The sequence below is a fragment of the Ptychodera flava genome, chromosome 21, assembly GCF_041260155.1.
Source record: "Ptychodera flava strain L36383 chromosome 21, AS_Pfla_20210202, whole genome shotgun sequence".
NCBI classification, from domain to species: Eukaryota; Metazoa; Hemichordata; class Enteropneusta; family Ptychoderidae; genus Ptychodera; species Ptychodera flava.
The window spans coordinates 32,003,058-32,024,118 of NC_091948.1; the positions used below are offsets into that span (position 1 = coordinate 32,003,058).

Sequence of the window (21,061 nt, forward strand, 5' to 3'; positions counted from 1 at the left end):
AAGCTAATTTTGCACACGAACAAAGCCTTAAGCCAATGACATACAGTATTTCGCTCATTATGATTGCCTAATCTGTATATTAATATCCCTACTTAATATAATCTTAATACTAATACTGCCACGTTGGCAAAAACAACTGTCAGAAGAAGTGATAAATTACTACACACTCTAAGACAAAGAGACGCATTGGAATGCAGGCCAGTCATGTCATCGGATATGTCTACTGACCTCTTAAGTGCATGTACCAAGGACAGTACGCTACTGGCTACTATAATTAAACGTAAACACAACAATTAAAAGACACTTAACTAATTAAGAAACCATTACAAAGACGTTTACACATCCAGAAACGTCACACGTGCATCACTATATAACACATGCACATTACCATACAACAAATCATCATCACCATATAACAAACGTGCATCACTATATAACAAACGCACAGCACCATATAACAAATGTGCATCACCATATAACACATGCACATCACTATACAACAAATGAGCATCACCATATAACAAATGTGCATCACTATATAAAAAAAAACGCTCATCACCATATAAAAAACGCCTATCACCTTATAACAAATGTGCATCACTATATAACAAATGCACGTCACAATATAAAGGATTGCTATCACCATATAACAAATGCTCATCACCATATAACAAATACCCATCACTGTATAACAACTGCGCATCACATAATCAATTTGCTTTACTTAAGACAGCTACGGCTTTCCATACAATCGAACTTGCGGTTTCAGAGGAGAAGGCAATTGTTGACGTACGATGACGGACGATGGACGACAGTGACGATGGACAACGACAGAAAATCAACCTATTTGATAAGCTCCGACAGCGGAGCTAAAAAGTTGGTCAAAGATTCCCAGACTTCCTATGCTACATTAGTTTTAGTGCATGACAACACTGACTCTAAATGTCATCAGCCGTTATCCAAAATCTCCATAAAGATAGATATGGAAGCATTGAAACATACATTTTTGAATAATTGTACAGCATGATGTCATACTGACCCATGCTTTTACTTTATTTTTTGTTCCAGGGTGAACACGTACGGTATTATTCAAGCCGGGACACCTTTTGGTGGCACTAAAATGTCAGGTGATAGCAGAGACCTGTAAGTATCATTTGGAAAAACAGGTCGTCCTCAATGTGTATTCAACACCATTTCTTAGACTGTACACGCAGATGAACAGATTCACTCGAGAGTTGCCATGGCGAGTGTTTCCTCTGACACTCTGCTCTTACCGCAGTGGTAAACACACAAATTAACATTCAAATCAAGTTAACAAAATCAAAGGGGTTTCTGTACCCTTTACATGCACATGTACATAAGCCTTCAAGGCGTCTGCTGTCTTTGCAAACTGCAGATTCAGGAAAGGTCCCTAAACAGAGAGAATTATGGGAAAGCGCTAACCAAAAACCTACTGTCTATGAATCTGTTCATCTTGCACGGTAGAACCACATCCAGAAAGTGCACTATGTGTGTTTGAAAAACAGACACATTACTCTAAAATTTCCGTTTGTAATATTTTTTGATAGAGTTCAGAGCAAAAAGCTGGGAACATCAGCAAAACCGATATTTGGTAAAACCATGCGCGATTTTCGAAAGCAGAAAGATGGGTCAGCAGGTTCAGTACAGATAGGGTTAGATTACAGACACATAATCACGTCTTGTCAAACTACAGTGTTGATATCATCCCACTGAAAAGGAAGTTATGATCTTGGCAAACTCTCACTGGCACTACCTTACATTAATTCAGCAGCGCCTCTGCATACGACAATTTTGTTTGCATCGATTTCCATAACGATGCGATCCTTTTTGCAATTGGCAGAACACTCCAGAACTCCCTGTTTTATGTTAATAGGAATTGTTCACCAGGATTTTGGGTGCCCTTGGGATAGCTTGGTCACAATTGACAACCATTGATTGGCCCTAAAATTTGTTTGAATTTGTATAATATAAAATCACTGAGACATTGACCTTCGTAAGCATTGTATTTAAAGCACGTGAATCGTCTACCATTCTGTTCTAATCTTTGAAAACACCATGGTACCGAAGGTTCTCTTTTATATAGGCAGACAGCAGCACTGTCATTTGTCGAATACTATATGCAATTAAAACATAGTTATTTTTTTCAATTTTGCAGTGGCGAATGTGGTTTACGGGAATATACCAATATCAAGACAGTAAGTGACTTGAATAATTGATATGTTATACTACAAGTTATATCATACCAGTATATCGATGGCGCAAATACAGCGATCTGATTGGTCGAGACGCGAAAAGAACCATGGTATATTGGCGATATACCACGGCTGGCACACGCGTGAGCTCTCAGCTTGAGTAAAAATCCGTTTTTGACGTTCCACGCCATAATTTCAATATACTGTTATGATATAATAGCAATAAATCACACCAAGCGACGGTATATCACTCGATTTTGACCAGTTCAAGTCATATATGAACTCGCTATCGCTCATGCATACATGTCGTGAACTGGTCAAAATCTCGTGGTATACCGTCGCTAGGTGTGCTTTATTGCTTAATCAATACATGTGGATGCTATATGTACTTGCTGATCCCAGATCATCTCACACGCTGTCGAAAAGAATTATTTGCTTAAAAGATGTGCTGGAGTTTTATCTATCAAGGTGATTTCAGCTTAGATCTATGAAAGGGCAGGAGTAATTATTGACACATCAAAATCATGTACATCGATTACGATTATGAAATGTATGTCCCGATGGCAATGGTAAGGGTCAAGAAATATAGTCCAGAAATAGAATGTATCTTTATGCACGAGGGGAGGCAAAACAGGGCAAGTTTCTGTGGTGTACACCGACAAAAGCATATTTTATGACTTTGCATTCATTCCAAATAGAATAATGCTTGTTCTTTCTTCAGTTGCCGTTCGCATTCACAAACAGAGACCTCCCAGAAAAGTTCGTTTAAATGACTCCCTCGTTCCTGATTGCTCTGTACATTATATAAGATAGTCATTGTGCAATATCAAAATGATCCAAATTTAGCAATGGTTTGGTAGTGTTTTACAAATAAAGAGTACACAACTTTGAAAGGTATCATATGATTTTCATCCATTTCAGGATTTCAATCCAAACGTCTGCTTTCCACAAGTAAGCTTAGGCCAAAAAAAGAAAAAGAAATGTTTCTGGTCAGCGCGCGCGTCACTTGAACAACAGCGCGTCACCCTTTTTTTCTGTTTGTGGCCGGCGGCCATGGCTGACACCAAACCAAAATGGCTGAAGAGAAAGAGAAAATTCTTTGGGGGGCATGATCAGTGACTGCATGAACAGTATATATGTGACTACATTGATAAAACTATAAAACTGACCCTCCTCCCTCCCTTGAGAGAAAAAAAAATAAAAAATGAAAAAAAATAAAATGCGCGTCGCCGCACCATTTTTTAAAGAAGGACCTGACCAGAAACATTTCTTTTTTTTTTGGCCTTACATAATGTTTTTTTTATCCTGCAGGTGACTGTAAATTTGTCCCAGGATTGCTAGTATGTGCACAGGGAACAACCAAACAAAATTTGTACCAAGCTAGCGATCCCCATGTACCATATTTCTGTTTAACATAGTTGTTTAAAGGGATACATATTGTAAAATTAAAAAAATATATTGTAAATCTCTCCAAAATCTATCCTTTACTTCACTTTAGGTAATGAAGAATAATGTCACATCGTGAATTTTTTAAGATGTTTGAAAATTTCGTGATTCACTATATCATTTCAGTCTGAAAATCAACCCCAATGAGTCTTAAGACTGTCAAGGTCGTGGTTTAGCTTCAATGTTAAAGAAGAGATGTTAATGCTTTCACTGTCAAGACATCACAATCTAAAATAAATTGGTTCTCACAGGTTTTACATCCTGGTGTGTTTTTAGCATATTCATTGATATAACAGTCTGAAATGATGAAGACACCTCACTAAAGGAAAACAAAATTTGTATAGTCTGTTTTGCATCTTTAAAAGTTATAAACACGCTTAATGCTTAATATACTGTTACTTGTCAAACTATATATTTTACCTGAACACCGATGTTCGAAATTTGTCGACAATGTGTAACAGATATCAGGGCTTGTAACTTTTAAAAGTTGTCATTCCTTCTAGACTTGATTCAAGTCGGTGAACTTAAAATAATAAAATCATTTTTAAACGTTTCTCTTGAGTCTCTTTTATTTCATACCAGCCTAATTGGAAATTGGCAGCCCAGGTCACGTTTTCCTTGCGATCGGACGCGTTACCTTTGAGTGTGCGAAGTAGTGATTTAGTTTAGTTTCTACGGGATTTACTGATTTGACATCCTTGCACAGTACCAGCGGCTAGACGGACTGTGTACACGGTCACATAAAGCAAATACAAAATGATTGACAGCCCCGGGTGAAACTCCCCTCTGTCGCATTCATTCAAATCATCGCGGTCACACGTTTCATGTGAGAACAGAATACAAAATTATGTGTCCACCCCACTCACAAGTACACAAATCACAGATTTGAACCACGTCTATAATCCTGCCAGAATGTTGAAAGCCCGGAAACTTTAACTTATTTCTGCGGTCGGAACACATAATACTACTTTGAAAGTTCAAATTTGAACAATAGGAATCGATCGCCTGGAATCGAGCGTGTGCACAGTGTCCTACCTGCACATTCAAAGGATACAAAATATATGCCCTAAAGTTACTAATTGGCTATCGTTTTGCCATATACCATAAGCATTCACTCATTTGATCATGTTACGCATTTCCAATACCTTGGCACTGCAAGTTAAGTATGTTATGTAATCTGGGTTTTGCAGAGCTGTGGTTGCTATAAGGTGTTTCAAATGAGAACGTCTTTTTACAAACATTTAAAGAGCGTTGTCAAGATGTACAGGTGCAAAATATCATGTCTGACCTTCATGTAAAATCTGTTAGGAAGATGAGTACACCTTTGTTGTTTGAAATATAGCCAAAGCATGGAAAAATATTGTTTGTAATGGCAAAGAAGATTTACGTGCAGAAGTGCTTTGACTCGCTTTTGACTATTCAGTCATGTATTGCGCAATAAACAATAAAGGCTTACATGGGAAACGATTAAACGAGATGGATAAAACTCCCAAGAACTTAAAGAAAATGCTTAGTATGTAATTGTGGGCAAATCAAGGACGAATACAACATGTGTCTTATCTGTCCTGATATAGATACTGCGAGCTAAATTCATTCCTAGTAATATTTCTTTGACCCTCCTGTAGAATATGTTTATCAATTTATGTCAACAAAAAACGTTTATTTATTGCACTAGCTGAGAAAATATATATTTGTTGCTTTTCAAAAAAGGAGAATTTGTTACAAACTTCGATAGATTCCTGCTCGAATACCATATGATGCACTACTGTATGTCGTTTGTATCCAAAAGGTCATCGGCCTTATATGTACGGAATAAATGATCATTCTTTCATTCATTCAGATAATTATATGCGGCATTTTCATAAATTGTATACTGAGACAATTAAGTGGATAATTTCAAAAATTTCATTACAGTTCAAGGCATTTTATTAATCATCTCATCATGAATATGCAATACCTTTATTGACGTTTTGTTTATCACTTCAGGTATTTGCAATAGTATTATAGACACTTAGTATACTATTTAGGCATATTTAATGACGTCAGAGACATTTAACTAGCATCTTAGGCAGCCGAATTATGTTGTAGGCATTTAGGCCTACTCAATAATTTGAGGCCTTGGCAATAGTTTTGCATATGTAAGTTATTTTCGCATCACATTATGCGAGCCATTTTAACATTCCGTTAAAGTATGGATTTTCAAAGAGGAATGACCTCTAACCACGCATGATTCTAGTATCAGTCGTGGATGATTCTAGTATCAGTCGTGGAGAACATTGTCTGAAAAAAGTAAAAATATTGAAAGCCACGACCGGGCGATGTATCGCAGAGAAATGAGACAAAACCTATAACATTTTAAAGCCACGACTTGGTGACCAGTTGTGGAGCGAAATTACAGAATAACGTCTAAAACCAAAAGCCACTACCAGGCGACCGGCCATCACAATAAAGTAGTCTCAAAAACCTGGTGGCCACCAAAACAACAGGCATGTGGAGAGAAAGCGGGAAACTAAAATATCTGAACGAAAGAGAGATGAAGTGAAGAGAGAAAAGCTGCAAATCATTTATCAAATGGACTTAGTTTGTCAATCAACTTTTTCATCCGGGACATATTTTCCAAGTTTAAGCTCCATGGTATTCTGTGTTACTGTCGTTGAGTTGCGTGTTGGAAGCACGATAATGGTGGTGTGTTTTAAACTGCATAACAATTCAACATCCCGGCGTGGCAGTCACTTGACCTTTTTCACATTTGTATCTAGACTATTAGTACTGAAGGTAAGCCAACACAGTTCGTAAGTGAGTTTCACCAATGGAAAGCAATCGTAAGACAGGTTGTGTAGCGTACTTATGTAAAATGTTGGTTCATGGTCCTAGTTCATATGCCAGGTGTCGACGGATCTGGAGACCAATGGTGCCAACTCCCAGTTCATGATTTGGCCACTCATTGGAACAAGCTTTGATCAATCCGCTGAGTTTCAAAATTTAAATTCATAAAAGTACTGCGAAACATTAGCTCGAGGATTCGTTTTATGACCAGACAAAAAGTTAGAGCTCGCCCCTCATAATAGGATGCGAATAGGAGGACACGGCAGCGACAACCAAGTTGTAGCGGGTATACAAAGTGTGCGGGGTGATGCATATTTGTTATACAACGCAGACTCAAACTTGAGAACAGCGCTGCACAAACAAATGGGTTGTATAATGATGAAAATGCCAAAGACGACGACTTTTACTGTATAGTGCGAGCTTACCATTGACTTACTAATGAATTGGTCAATCTTAGATTACAGAACAATACGTTTCAGTGTGATGTGAATGACTAATGCCACAATGATAGTGGATTTCAAAATAAAACAAATGTAAAACAAGGCAGTATTGCTGAAGGCAATGAGTACTTGGGCCGTGATAGAGTAATTTTGAGGACAATATATACTACTATTCAAATATGGTCTTGAATTTCCTCCTGTCAATTAGGTATTTGATTAACTGGTTATTAAACGAAGCAATGGCATGACAACGGCAAAATATGTCTAGCAACTTTTGTGGAGTTTGAGCAGGGGTTCTTTATTTATAGTGGAAATTGCTTAAACTCCTTAAATATTCAAATTACAGCAAATTTCTTTTGTTCTCGATGGTAGATGTCTAATATTTAGATGGGCATATTTAGATTTCTACCCTATAGTTATCCCTATATACCAAAAATCGGACATCCAGCTCTATTGGCTTGCTCAGAATTAGATATGCGCATAATTAATGAGGTACAATATGTGGTGTCATAAGGTGTCCCATCATACCAAATATGAAGGGTGTAGCACTTGTGGTTACTGAGTTGTGGACAAATATGTATATTTGAGGTCAAAGGTCATTGAGGTCACGTGAAAGTTTGTCAAACAAATTACATTGTTAACTTATTCCTATATACCAAAAATCAGACCTCTAGCTGAATTGGCTCGCTCAAAATTAGATATGCGCATAATTAATGGGGTACAATATGTGGCGTCATAAGGTGTCCCATCATACCAAATATGAAAGGTTTAACACTTTTGGTTACTGAGTTATTGACAATAATGTATATTTGAGGTCAAGGTCACCAAGGTCACATGATATTTGTCAAAATGTCTGAGATATCTGCGTGAACCGATGGACTCACTGATGGACTCACGGACGGATATGACCCAATCTATAAGCCCCCTGGACTTTATCCGTGGGGACAAAAAACTGTGTCACTGCATCCTTTAGGCAATATGAATACAATGAGAAACTAAATTTTTATTTTTCTTGGCCTTATACATGGGAGTCTATGGAGAACTGCCTTATACATGGGAGTCTATGGAGGTGTAAACTAAAAAGTCCTCTAACACAGCCAAATTCGATCGCATTGTGAAACAAATCGACGTGCATCTGTATGGGGTTGGGCACTATTCTTGTGCAAAGTTTGAAAGAAATTGACCAGGGCATTACTGAGATATCTGCGTGAACGGACGGACAGACGGACTGACATGACCAAACCTATAACTCCCCCAGGACTTCGTCCGTGGGCACTAAAAACAACACAACAGTACAGCTACACCGGCGGTAGGTTCATATCCAGAGCCCCGTACGGTCTGCCGCCGTCGCTTGAAAACAATCTCATAAACCTGGCCATATGGGCAACTGTGTATGGGCAGCTGGATACTTGACTTCCCGGAGAAGGCGCGCTGTCACGTTCAAGCTCAGGATTATTTGTCGATCAAATTTCAGTAAATTTACCTTACCTAGATGAAATTTTGTCTATAGGCTGAAATTTCGCCGAAGTTTGACAAAATTGCATCGATTTTTCAGGTTCATATCCGACATTTTTGAGTTTTGAGTGCAGACAGAAATAAGTTTTGAGGCAACATGGCTGCGACCCCATGTTGACCCCTAGCCCTGCGTACGATGCTATGTGCTACAGCTAACACACAGCATCGTACGCGGGGCTAGCGAGAGAGTTGCCGACATCGACGGTTATTTACGAGAAGTGAATAAAAGACTGTCATTTTTGGAAGCGATCGAGTAGCTGAGGTAGGCTGGGATACGACTTGGGCCCAAGAACGCTGAATTTCGGCAGTAATTTGGCTTTTTACGTCAAGTCCCAAAATGGATTTGAAGTCACCGACCCTACGTACGGGTCTTTGCAGGGCTGTGGTGAGCGGGGCGATTAGCTGTAGCGGAGCACACAGCATCGTACGCAGGGCTAGTTGAAAATGTGTTCGCGATCAAATCTTCCTATATTTTTTTCAGAATTTTCGACAAAATCATTGCTTCTTGATTCTTTTGTAAAATCTAAAATACTAAAATAAAAATGCGATGTGCCATGTCTCCAGATTTCTAAAATATCGTTCGTTGACCGTTCGACGGAATACTCATTTCGCAAACTTGTGACGCAGTTGAAATTCAATACTGACCGCCAAATAATCTTAATGAGACGAGATCATTCTAGACATCCTCCAAATTATCCAACCATTCGCGTTAGAGTTCAGCTCGCTTAGAGTATCATAACATTCTTTGGCCTTCGTTTAGATCGACCCTAATCTCTCCCATTTAGGAAATAAATACACAAGCTACCTTGACAAAACTTCGTGCACCATCCAGGACCAAACGCACTACAAATCTGTCTTGACGTCATCATCTCCTTACATGGTAATCGGCATACCGTATTTTTTAGCAAAGGAGACACAGAATACGTCGGAGTATTCAGTTTCAAAACGTATTACATTGTGTGATGTTGTCAAAAAAAGGTAATGTTACTGCAGTGGTATAAATTACAAAACACAAAAGTTCAAATCAGTTTATTTTGGACTGGCTTTACCCAACATTTCATATTGTTTCTTATGCCAGATTTGACCACGTGCTTACTGGCGACCCCTTTACATGCAAATTTTGTGTCAAATGGTGTGTTCTCCTGGAAAAACAAACGTACGATTTCTATATGAAGGAGGCGAAACGAAATTTGCCCTCAAAACTCGAAACCACCCCTTTATGGGGTGTACCTAGCTATTTTGAACGAGCTTCTCGAATCTGCAGCTCTATTTCGAAATGATGGTCTGGTTTTCTCAGCTCAAGGATAAGTGTTCTCCATCGCTGTGGGCATTACTATTCTCAACTGGGGGTACAGTTTCCAGTCGTAATGTTTTTCATTGTGTCCGGGATATAAAACCTTTCCTTTTCACACTTTTACTTTGATTAACACTAGTCCACATCTTGTCAGCGATTAAACATGTTTCAAGTTTAAATGTTAAATTCTGGTCTCGAGCCCTCTTGTTCGACCAAACTGAAATTACCCCTCCCACTTTGGCTCGTCCAGTGGGTGTAGCAAGGGTCGTGCCATCGCCTAGGAAACGGAGGGTGCATTAATTGTTGCATTTCGATGCACATTTTGATTATATTCAGAAGATTTTGTGGCAAAAACTCAGATAGAGAAGCATTAATATTCACATCTCACTTATTCAAGACTGGCTGAGAGCAGCACTTCCATTCAGTTAACATCATTACGCCATTTATTATGCCAAGAAAGATGAAGCCAAGACATTTTGCCCTCCCTGGTCTCAGCCAGAAATGGTTATACCTTACAGAGTTTTTTCCCACGGAATGAAAACAAATGTACTTGGGCTGAGGCCCAAGTACAATAAACAATGCAAAAGGATGAAGAGCATATAGGAGATATTTGAAAGCCAATAGAAACTGAAAAATACACGATTTGGAAGAGGAGCAGCAATAGAGTATAGTAGCAGAAATACAAATGACAAATATGCTTTTTAACAATACTGGCAATTTTTAGAATATGACCATAGTGTTATCTTAAATTATATACCACTTCGTATCGATTTCAGCACAGACAAATAGAAGAAACAGACTTGCAACGCGGCAAGGCTTTTGTTCCATGGTCGTCTCGGTAGACTGTGGCCTTTTCATATTAAAATGAGCTTCACAGGTGTTAGATTTTTTTGAGACCATTGTTCGTGGTTGATAATTGCACGAGATTATGCAAAACGTACGACGAGATGGCATCGTGCTGCCCGTCGCGTAGCAACCATACTTACTTTGTGAGCTCTCAGGGCAGAAACACTGCTTCACGCCAATCAAAACATAACACGCCCGCAGTTTCATATAGTAAACACGTTCTTCAATGACCAACTTTTAATAGTCGATATTACTGACCATAAACCATTGAGTAAAACCAGAAAGTATCGATAGAAGATTTTCAAATTTGGTTGAAACACACTCATTATATATTCATAAAAATGTGAGAGAAATTTTTAAAATGGTAAAACTCACTTTCCCGAAGCTCAAAACTTTCCCGTTTTCGCCAGCATGCCGATTCCACTCAGCACCACATGACAACAATAACACAAACTTTGCCGAACATACTTTCGCTTAAAAATTGGCGAAAATCCGGAAACTACCAAAGGGTGCATGGCCGGCACTCTTCGGAAAAGCGAGGCGAGAGCTACCTGAGGCGAGGCGAACATGGATGACTTACGTAACCGCTTCACGCCTTTAACAATACCCGTTGCAAGTCTGTTTCTATTTGTCTGTAATTTCAGCGATATATGCTAAATTTGAAAAAGAAAAACCATAAAATAATTGAGACAATTTATAAATTCGGGATCACCTATTGAATCACTAAAATAATATAGAAAGTTTCTACACAAATCTGCAAAATAACAAGCAAAAAACATGATTAAAAACTCACATTGCCAATAAATGCCCTGAATATTTGTGCAAAAAATACACAGACATATACAAATATAATGGCGTTATTTGAAAGAATAAAATGCGATGACATATGCCTAAACCATCTGACGAAAGTCAAACTTATTGTCAATAATCAATAAACATAAAGAAAAGAAATGTCACAATGTTTGTCTAAATTGACATAATGCATGCAGAGAATACTGCACAACACTTATCGCCAAATCTGAATAAAGACTTGCAAATAAAGGTGAATGCCTATGATTATGCCTTAAGTGGCCTGATATGTAGTGAATTGTCTCAAGTGTAATTGGAAATGCTTCACAGAATAGGCTAAATGCTATTGTAAAGTTGTAAATACCTTAAGTATTTCATTCAATGCCTATAGCAGTATTTCGAGTGACAAGAGTGACCAATCAAGTGCATTAGATAAGTTGCTAAATTACCTATAATATTGTCCGAAATGTCAAACGTGATCAATTGAATGCTATTAATGTTATGATCTGTCGGGAACGAACTCTGAGCACAGTAAAAGTATCAAACTATCTGTCAATCATTACGTTAGTATTCACCTCCGGTCACGTGACTAAGAGTTATTAGATTTTAGAACTTTCTAGTGTTCATGGCGTGCAGACGTGCGTTGTCTTGCAGCGCCTCGTTGTACTTGCACTGAAACCAGTCAATAAAGCTCACGTTCAAGTTCAACCAGGTTTACGTCTTCCCTCTCTATCCATCTCACGAACCTAATCACCACATAAACTTTGGTGCCGAGACCAGGATTGAATTGGATTAGGATAGGATAGACATGGCGACTGGACGGGAAGAAGCACCCAAGTTACAGAACGAGGGCAAAACTGCAGCCGCATCAGGAGACCCAGGGCCCACCTCACGAGCATCGTCACAAACGTTCAGGGACGCTCACAGAAGACAAACTGTGAAACTACTTGGGATGGCAGACTCTGCGATTCGTGACGTCGAATCTAGCATCTCTGAGGAAACGAAAAACGACAAACTGTTGGATTTACAAGGAATTATCAACAGTCTACACATGAAGGTTGACTACCTGCAGCGATTGGATGAAAACATACTTACATCGGCAAGACAAGACGAACTCACAAACCTCATCATAGAGGCAGACGACTACCTGCACGATACTCGCGTACAAATTTTGAAAAGGGAAAATACTCTGAAACGGTTATCTACTTCTGAGTCTTCGTCCGCTACCCCAGTGACCCAGCGAGGAAAAACAACTCAGCTACCAAAGCTACAACTACCTACTTTCGAAGGTGACGTACTCAAATGGATAACATTTCACGATTCGTTCAAGTCAGCAGTCGGCAACGATCCAAACTTGACTGGAGTACAAAAGTTCCAGTATCTCAAAGCACAGCTACGCGAAGAAGCGTTGAAGTCGATCGAAGGACTCTCAATGACAGACGCAAACTACGAAAACGCACTTGATATTCTGATTAAACGGTATGGGCAAAATCATAAGATTATCTACGCACACATGTCAGCTCTTTGGGACTTACAGGCACCGAGTAGAGAAATTTCCAGTATGCGAAATTTCTACGATACATTGGAGACGCACGTGCGCGGTCTCAAGGCTCTTGGTAAGAGCGAAGATTCATACGGGGACTTGCTTGTTCGATCATCATGCGGAAACTACCGGGCGAAACACGTACACAAATTTCGCGCGACCACGAGGATGAGTGGAATTTGTCGGACTTACGAAACGCTATACTCAAGGAAGTCGAAGCATTGGAAGACGGCTCACAGTCTGATTTATTCATGGGTTCGGAAACCTACAAATCTCGTGACATTGCATCGACTGCAGCTTTTCATGCTCAAGGGAAAAAAACCCGCGAAAAACCGAAATGTGCGCTCTGCAATGGAAGTCATTATCCCAACAACTGTGACGTCATAACAGACATTGATAAGCGCAAGCAAATTGTTACACAGAAGAGATTGTGCTTTAATTGCCTCGGCAACCATGTAGTCAAAGTTTGCAAATCCAAGTCGCGCTGTAGAAAGTGTGGTAAGAAGCATCATACGTCGATATGCCACACACCCGTTGAAACGAAATCGACTGATCGTGTACAATTTGCAGGAACTGGCACTGACTATCAGTTTGGTTCAGTGATGTTGAAAACAGCTATCGCAGACGTACGGCATCCATCAAAACCAGGCGTACAGACTACAGCGACAATTTTGTTTGATGAAGGGGCAACATGCTCATTTGTCACACAAGATCTCGCGGACAAATCGGCGCAGTTACTACGTCTGCAGAGACAATAAATTTAGCTGTATTCGGCGACAAATCACCTCGGTCGAGAACTTTCAAAGTTACTGAAATAAGCGTCATCGCGGAAAACGGAGAAACCATTCCAATGAAAGCTTTGGTCGTACCAAAGATCGCTGCACCGCTACAGAATCAGCTGTCAAGGAAACTCGGCGAGTTAACTCATTTACGCGGACTGAAACTCGCTCACCCGCTTTCGGACTGCCCATCATTCGTCGTAGACATACTCATCGGGGCAGATTTCTACTGGGATTTTGTTGGCGACAAGATAATACGAGGTCCACCCACAGCGGTATCATCAAAGTTAGGCTATCTGCTCTCAGGTCCAGTACCCGGACGCGTGCATGGTCGCAGATCAGATTCTACATTTCTACTTTTGGATTCATCGGATGAACAACAATCGTTGCAACGTTTCTGGACATTAGAAACACTCGGTATTACGGACGATCCACAAAGCGTCAAAAATGAACTGACATTCGAAACTTATCGGGACAGTTGTATCACCAGAGAAGGTGATCGATACTCTGCGAAGTTGCCATGGAAACAGGACCATGCTCCTCTCCCAACCAATTACGAGATTGCCGCCAAACGCACTCGTAATATGATTCGCGCTTAGAACCGGACATTCGGGACACTTACAATCGGATCATCAACGAACAAGAGAAGCGAGGCTTCATAGAACGAGGTACCGATCGACGACGTTACTGTCGGACATTACATTCCGCATCACGCTGTAAAGAAGGATTCCCTGACAACACCCATACGCGTAGTCTACGATTGTAGTTGTCAGGCTGACCGCCAATCACCGAGCTTGAATCAGTGTATGGAGGCGGGACCACATATGCTAAATGATCTCGTCAGCATCTTGCTTCGTTTTGATTGAACAGAACGGCCATAAGTAGCGACATAGAAAAGGCATTTCTGCACGTGGGACTTGATGCCGCTGACAGACAGTATACAAAGTTTTTATGGCTGTCTGATCCCGCAGACCCAGAAAGCGATCTCATTACGTATCAGTTCAAGTCAGTCTTATTTGGTGCTACCTGTTCACCGTTCATTCTGAATGCTGTCATCAGAACTCATTTGGACACATTCGATTCGGACACTGCAAACGCAATCAAGGAAGATATTTACGTCGATAATGTTTTGAGCAGTATCAACGGTGATGCGACTAGTTATCTCATCGAAGTGAACGATATAATGGAAACAAGGCGGTTTCAACTTACGTGCGATATCAACGAACGATGCGACACTACGGACAATCGCTGAACGCAAAGGAACGTTCCATCCAGAAATGACCACAAACCTTGTCGGCATGAAATGGAATACGGTTACTGACGAAATTGGCTATAAGGACAAGGATACAAAGCTTACAGATCAGAGTGACTGTGATACTTCAGAGCTACACACAAAACGCGAGGTCGTCAAACGCGTCGCTTCATTGTACGACCCACTAGGATACGTATCACCTGTCCACATCAGAGCGAAGATGCTTATCCAAGAAATCTGGAAATCAAATCTAGACTGGGATGAGTCTCTCCCACAAGAAATCGTTACTAATTGGCGAGAAATTAGAAACGACCTTGATCATGTGACTGACACTGTGTTGGCGAGACGATATTTTCCAGATTGCAGTTCGGACAATAACGACTACGAACTCCACTGTTTCGCAGATGCCAGTATGAAAGGATATGGTTGCGCTACATATCTGGTCCATGATTCGAAATCATCACTCGTAATGGCGAAAAACAGGGTTGCTCCGATCAAAGAAATTACTCTGCCCAAACTGGAATTGATGGCAGCTGTAATCGGAGCAAGACTGACCAAGTTTGTACACACTGCACTGGCTAGCAGAATCAACATAACTAAATCTGTTCTATGGCTAGACAGTCAAATCGTGCTACACTGGCTTAGAAGTGACAAAACACTACCACGCTTCATCAGAAACCGAGTGAACGAAATTCGCACAACAATACCGAATGCTACTTTCAAATACTGCCCGACGCGGGACAACCCAGCTGACGTCCTCACCCGGGGTATTAACTCAAAGCAACTAAAGGAATCACAGCTATGGTGGAACGGACCGTACTGGTTGAAAACCGGTGACTGGCCAGTATCAAGGCTAATCACAGACACAGACGCGAACGAACAGGAAACCGCTATGGTAGTAAAGGCAAACCCTACTACAAACCACGCGAACGCAGACAAAACGCACACGGGAATTACCAAGATTATTGATGTCAATCGTTACAGTTCCCTAACTCGACTGCGTAGGATAACAGCATTAGTTCTACGTTTTGTCGGAAATCTGCGGAATCCTAACAATCGGGTAACCGGTGAAATAACCGCTAGAGAGATCAAAGCCGCAGAGAAACTTTGGATCATCGGCGTCCAATCAGAGTGCTACGCAGATGAACTCAGACTGCTCAAATCAAACGAGAGAAAACACGGACAACTCGTCAAACAGTTGAAACTCTTTCTAGACGAAGATCACATTGTCCGCTGTGGAGGTCGTCTTCACAACTCGCCGCTGACGGAAACAGCAAAATTTCCAGCATTGATACCGAAGTACCATCACTTCACGCGCCTCATCGTGTTGTATCATCATCGTCGTTCCAAGCACATCGGCTTACAAGGAACAGTCACAACACTACGCCAATACTATTGGATACCAAGTATTCGCATTGTTGTGAAATCAGTCACACGTCATTGTGTCACTTGCAAATTCGTAATCGGACAATCATATCAGGCACCTATAAGGCCACCACTACCCAAGATGAGAGTTACCGATCACCCAGCATTTACTGTAACAGGTGTCGATTTTACAGGGAACTCTACGTTAAATCGGAAATCAGCAAGGAAACCAAACGCTATGTTTGTTTATTCACCTGCGCTACGACACGTGGTGTACACTTAGAATTAGTGGAAAACATGAGTACTGGTGCATTTCTACGAGCATTTCGTCGCTTCGCTGCCCGACGCTCATTACCACATCGCATGTTGAGTGACAACGCATCAACATATCATGCAGCAGCGAAGGAAATTCACGAAATCATGAACTCTCCATCTGTAAGGGGATTTCTCGCGAACCACCTCGTCCAATGGGACTTCATACCGAAGCGAGCCCCCTGGTTCGGGGGGTTCTGGGAACGGTTGATTGGCATTACAAAATTATGCCTGAAGAAAGTACTGCGACGAGCTTTCATATACGAAGATGAGCTGAGAACACTACTCACAGAGATCGAAGCAGTAATTAACGATCGGCCACTGACTTACGTGTACGGCGACTGCAACGAACCCCTACCTCTAACTCCGTCGCAACTCATCGTCGGCCGAACAATTACCACTTACCGTACGACGACATCAACGTCGACGAACTACGCGATCCAAACTACATGTCGCAAACCGTCTTGGAGAAGAGATCTCATCGTCTTTCAAGACTTTTAGAGCAATTTCACGCTCGTTGGAGCAACGAATACTTGACTGCACTGAAGGAAAGAGACTTTAATTGCGTGAGGGGCTCCACTACGAATGAAATTAAAGTCGGAGACGTCGTACTCATACACGACAGTCAGAAGAAACGTGCGCAATGGAAACTAGCCATTGTACAGAAACTGAACGCTGGCAACGACGGGTTAGTTCGCTCAGCTGAAATTAAAACGGCAAATGGACCTAGCAACCGACCTATCACCAAATTACATCCCCTTGAAATAAACACTGGCGATGTCAACGGAACCAGCCCATCAACAGATGATTGCGCTACAACTAATCACATCCGACGCTCATCCAGACGAGCAACAAAGGAGGCTATGAGACGAATCAAGGAGTGGAATAGAGTAATTGCCACGGATGAACAATGACAATTAACGTCGTATGAGTTTCATGTATTAACTTTATCAGAACTTTGACGGACAGTTCTCGTGCAAAGAAATAGTTATGCTTGCAACTTTTCATGTTTCAATAGTTCATTGAATTTCATATTTGTTGAGTTAAGTAAACTGATACTTCGCGGGCCGGAGTAAATGTCGGGAACGAACTCTGTGCACAGTAAAAGTATCAAACTATCTGTCAATCATTACGTTAGTTTTCACCTCCGGTCACGTGACTAAGAGTTATTAGATTTTAGAACTTTCTAGTGTTCATGGCGTGCAGACGTGCGTTGTCTTGCAGCGCCTCGTTGTACTTGCACTGAAACCAGTCAATAAAGCTCACGTTCAAGTTCAACCAGGTTTACGTCTTCCCTCTCTATCCATCTCACGAACTAATCAACCACATGATCTGCAAATGTCTAAAAAAACATCTCAATGCCTGCTGACGTTGGAGTAGTGGCTAGCATGCTCTGAAATGTAAACACGTTCTAAAAATGGAAAAGAGAATAGTTTAATGTGCATTATATTACAATGCGCTGCCCGTCGCATCTTGATTGGTCGAGCTGAACCACGTGACTGACCACAAATACACAGTAATGGTTTGTTTATATGCCCGTGAATATGAATAATAAGATTAACAACTCAAAGTATTGTAACTTTACAGCTCAAACGTAAATCATAATCAATCAAAAAATAAAATGGAGCACTTGTAGGTCAAGTTGAGATACTTTTTCCTGAAAACATCTCCGGATTTGCCAATTTTTACAGCGCGCATGACAGTGCGTCACGTATTGCTCATTTTCTGGGGCCCAGTTGTCGTTCGCTCCTGAAATTTTCGAAAATTTTGACGGTTTTCTTGGGTTCGCTGATAATATAATGGAAATAACAGACTCCGCTCTGACCATTAACATTTATTTGTGGGCGCGGGCTCGAGGAAAGCCAAATTAACGGGCGAGGCTTATTTTTTGGCTTTCCTCTCGCCCTTGCCCACAAATAAACGTTAATGGTCAGCGCGTCGTCCGTTATTTCTATATTTATGACAGCTAAGGCATCCACGCCATTAGTTTGGAAATTCATGTATCGACCAACTTGCTATTTCAAATAAGAATTCTCTTAAATTAATAATTTGATTAACAACACCAAATAGAGGCATGGGTAGGAATCAATGTTCGCGTGATGCTCAGGACAACACGGTGAAAGCCTAGTACAGCATAGTAAATGCCTAGGGCCGACAACAACATAGTGAATGAATAGGACAGCATATTGAATGTCTAGGATAATACCCACATTGTGAATGCACAGGACAATATGGTAACTACGCATGCTAATGCACAGGACAACACACAGTATAGGGAAAAATTGCGAGACTAGAGTGAGAAAATGACGCTTTCTCGCAATCAGTGAGAATCTGTTCTTATTCTCACCGCTGTCGGTGAGAAAATTTTAATCTCCACTGGAGATTGGTGAGAAATGCACTCCTTGGCGAGAATTAAGTGTGAGAACGAATTCTCACCGGTGAGAATGGAAAAAACAGTGAGAATTGAAATTCACTGGCGAGAATCATCAAGACTCCCCATTCATTGGCAAGAATCAGAATTTCAATTCTCACTGTACTTGGTGAGAATTTCCATTCTCACCGGTGAGAATTTGTTCTCGCCAAGGAGTGCATTTCTCGCCAATCTCCAGTGGAGATTAAAATTTTCTCACCGACAGCGGTGAGAATAAGAACAGATTATCACTGATTGCGAGAAAGCGTCATTTTCTCCCTCTAGTCTCGCAATTTTTTCCCTATAGTGACAATACTCAAGACAGCATGAAGTCAATTCGCTGCACCCAACACAGCGTATTTTGATCAAAAATCACTTTTTTTGCAAATATTCATTTAATTTTTATTAATTAATTAACCAAAGAATAAAATATTTGATGTTTACACATTTTAGCTTTTCAAGCAGTGGTAAGTTGCGTGATAAAGTAGTGCTAATTTATGCAAATGTTTGCAAATCACCCGATTTCCTGGATTCTTTTTTCTCCCGATTTCAAGATTTCAAAAGAATTTAACTCCACTTTTGCTGGGTCAAATTTTCTGACATTTTCACATTATGTTTTTTAAATGCTATGTAACAAAAACCATGATTGTAACAAATTTGCACTGTGTTGTCGCAGTCGACACGTCAAATATCGACCGTTGGCATTAAAAAAATGTGCTTTAAAAATGTTACCAAGTGGGAGTGCCACTTTTAAAATATTTTTCAAATTTCTCAAAAATGTCAGGTGCTATATGGCTGAATATTGCAATACTACAAATTACTCATAAAAACAAGTGTCTAACTTAAAAAGAAAAGCAGATGAGCTTACATTTGCAGGTTAAAACAACCTTACTTCACCATCCAATTATCCCAAATTAGTTCAAATCGTGTTAAAACGACTCTAACTTTTGTTTGGCAATAAAACTCTTACATTTTGGGTAAGAGGCATTTTAATTTTGCTAATCATGATTTTAGTCACTTTTTTGAGTGTCAGTCTTTCAACCCATGACAATTTTAGAATGAGGAAGATAATGCATAACAAAAAAGTCGATTTTTTTTCATATAAACTTACTCTTCTTTCGAGTGAAATATTACATTTCAGAAAATAGCGTCAAGTTTTTGACTTCAATTAATTTTTATCATTAATACCAAAATTGAGTTTTTTTACCCCAAATATATACCCACTTCATCCTTCGAATTAACTACTGCTACCATTCTAAACTTTAGAGTCTCAGCTTTTTGAAATAAATAATATGAGGGGGTTTCCTTGTCATCTTTGATGAGAAATATTGCTTTGCAAAAAACTGTGTTGGCAACATACACATCCAGCTTAAGTCAGTGACGACTTTTCATACAGCATCGTGTAAGTTAGATTGAAGCATTTTAGGTTTTCAACAGATACCATGATCAGAACACACTTCATCCACAACGGTGGAGAGACTGTGGTTTGAAAAATACAATCTTTGAATTAAAAAAAAAATTAGGAAATGGTCAATGAGTCGTTATGTTTACAGCCCTGAAAAAGTACTGATGACGATGTCACTGTTCTTTTATGCAAAAACACACACTGAAACTGCCTTACAAAATTGTATCGAATATAAGCAAGATTGAAAAGTCAGGTTAAATTTATATTTTGTGTAATTACAAAACTATGTATGCTACAGAATAGATTGCAAATGAAAAAGTCACTCACCTGACGTCATGACTTCCAACTGCCACCTTGCTTCAAGCTGTAAGCATATCCTGAAAGTAAAGGTAGTTTTAAAGCCTCCACGTATGTCTGGAGAGCTTTGTGATGACCTTTCAAGATGAAAGAATCATTAAAAGATGAATTCAGGTATTTCGAGATTAAAATGTGACACACCTTTGTCAGCAACCCCAATAATATCACCCTTGTGCGCTTACTCAAGGAAGTAAAGAGGGTTCATTGAAGCATATAAAATGGGAGGGCGTTGTGGGTTTAGGTAGAACGTGCCTCGGGACAGAAATTCG

General features: G+C 40.1%; 2 protein-coding genes and 1 pseudogene across 2 annotated transcripts; all 3 read left to right on the plus strand.

Annotated features, from left to right (window-relative positions):
• Positions 1-4,208, plus strand: part of LOC139122036 (aldehyde dehydrogenase 1A1-like) — a 36,165-nt pseudogene extending 31,957 nt beyond the window's left edge.
• A 10,760-nt stretch (positions 4,209-14,968) lies between these two features.
• On the plus strand, positions 14,969-16,591 carry LOC139120957 (uncharacterized). Its single transcript, XM_070685546.1, has one exon. The coding sequence runs from the start codon at positions 14,969-14,971 to the stop codon at positions 16,589-16,591; it is 1,623 nt and encodes a 540-aa protein (XP_070541647.1).
• Positions 16,592-17,069: 478 nt separating this feature from the next.
• LOC139120958 (uncharacterized) lies at positions 17,070-17,534 on the plus strand. Its single transcript, XM_070685547.1, has one exon. The coding sequence runs from the start codon at positions 17,070-17,072 to the stop codon at positions 17,532-17,534; it is 465 nt and encodes a 154-aa protein (XP_070541648.1).
• The last annotated feature ends 3,527 nt before the right edge of the window (positions 17,535-21,061 follow it).

Bases quoted from the DNA above. Each gene is read 5' to 3' on its own strand.
- LOC139120957 (XM_070685546.1), top strand. From the start codon at position 14,969: ATGACCACAAACCTTGTCGGCATGAAATGGAATACGGTTACTGACGAA.
- LOC139120958 (XM_070685547.1), top strand. From the start codon at position 17,070: ATGTCGCAAACCGTCTTGGAGAAGAGATCTCATCGTCTTTCAAGACTT.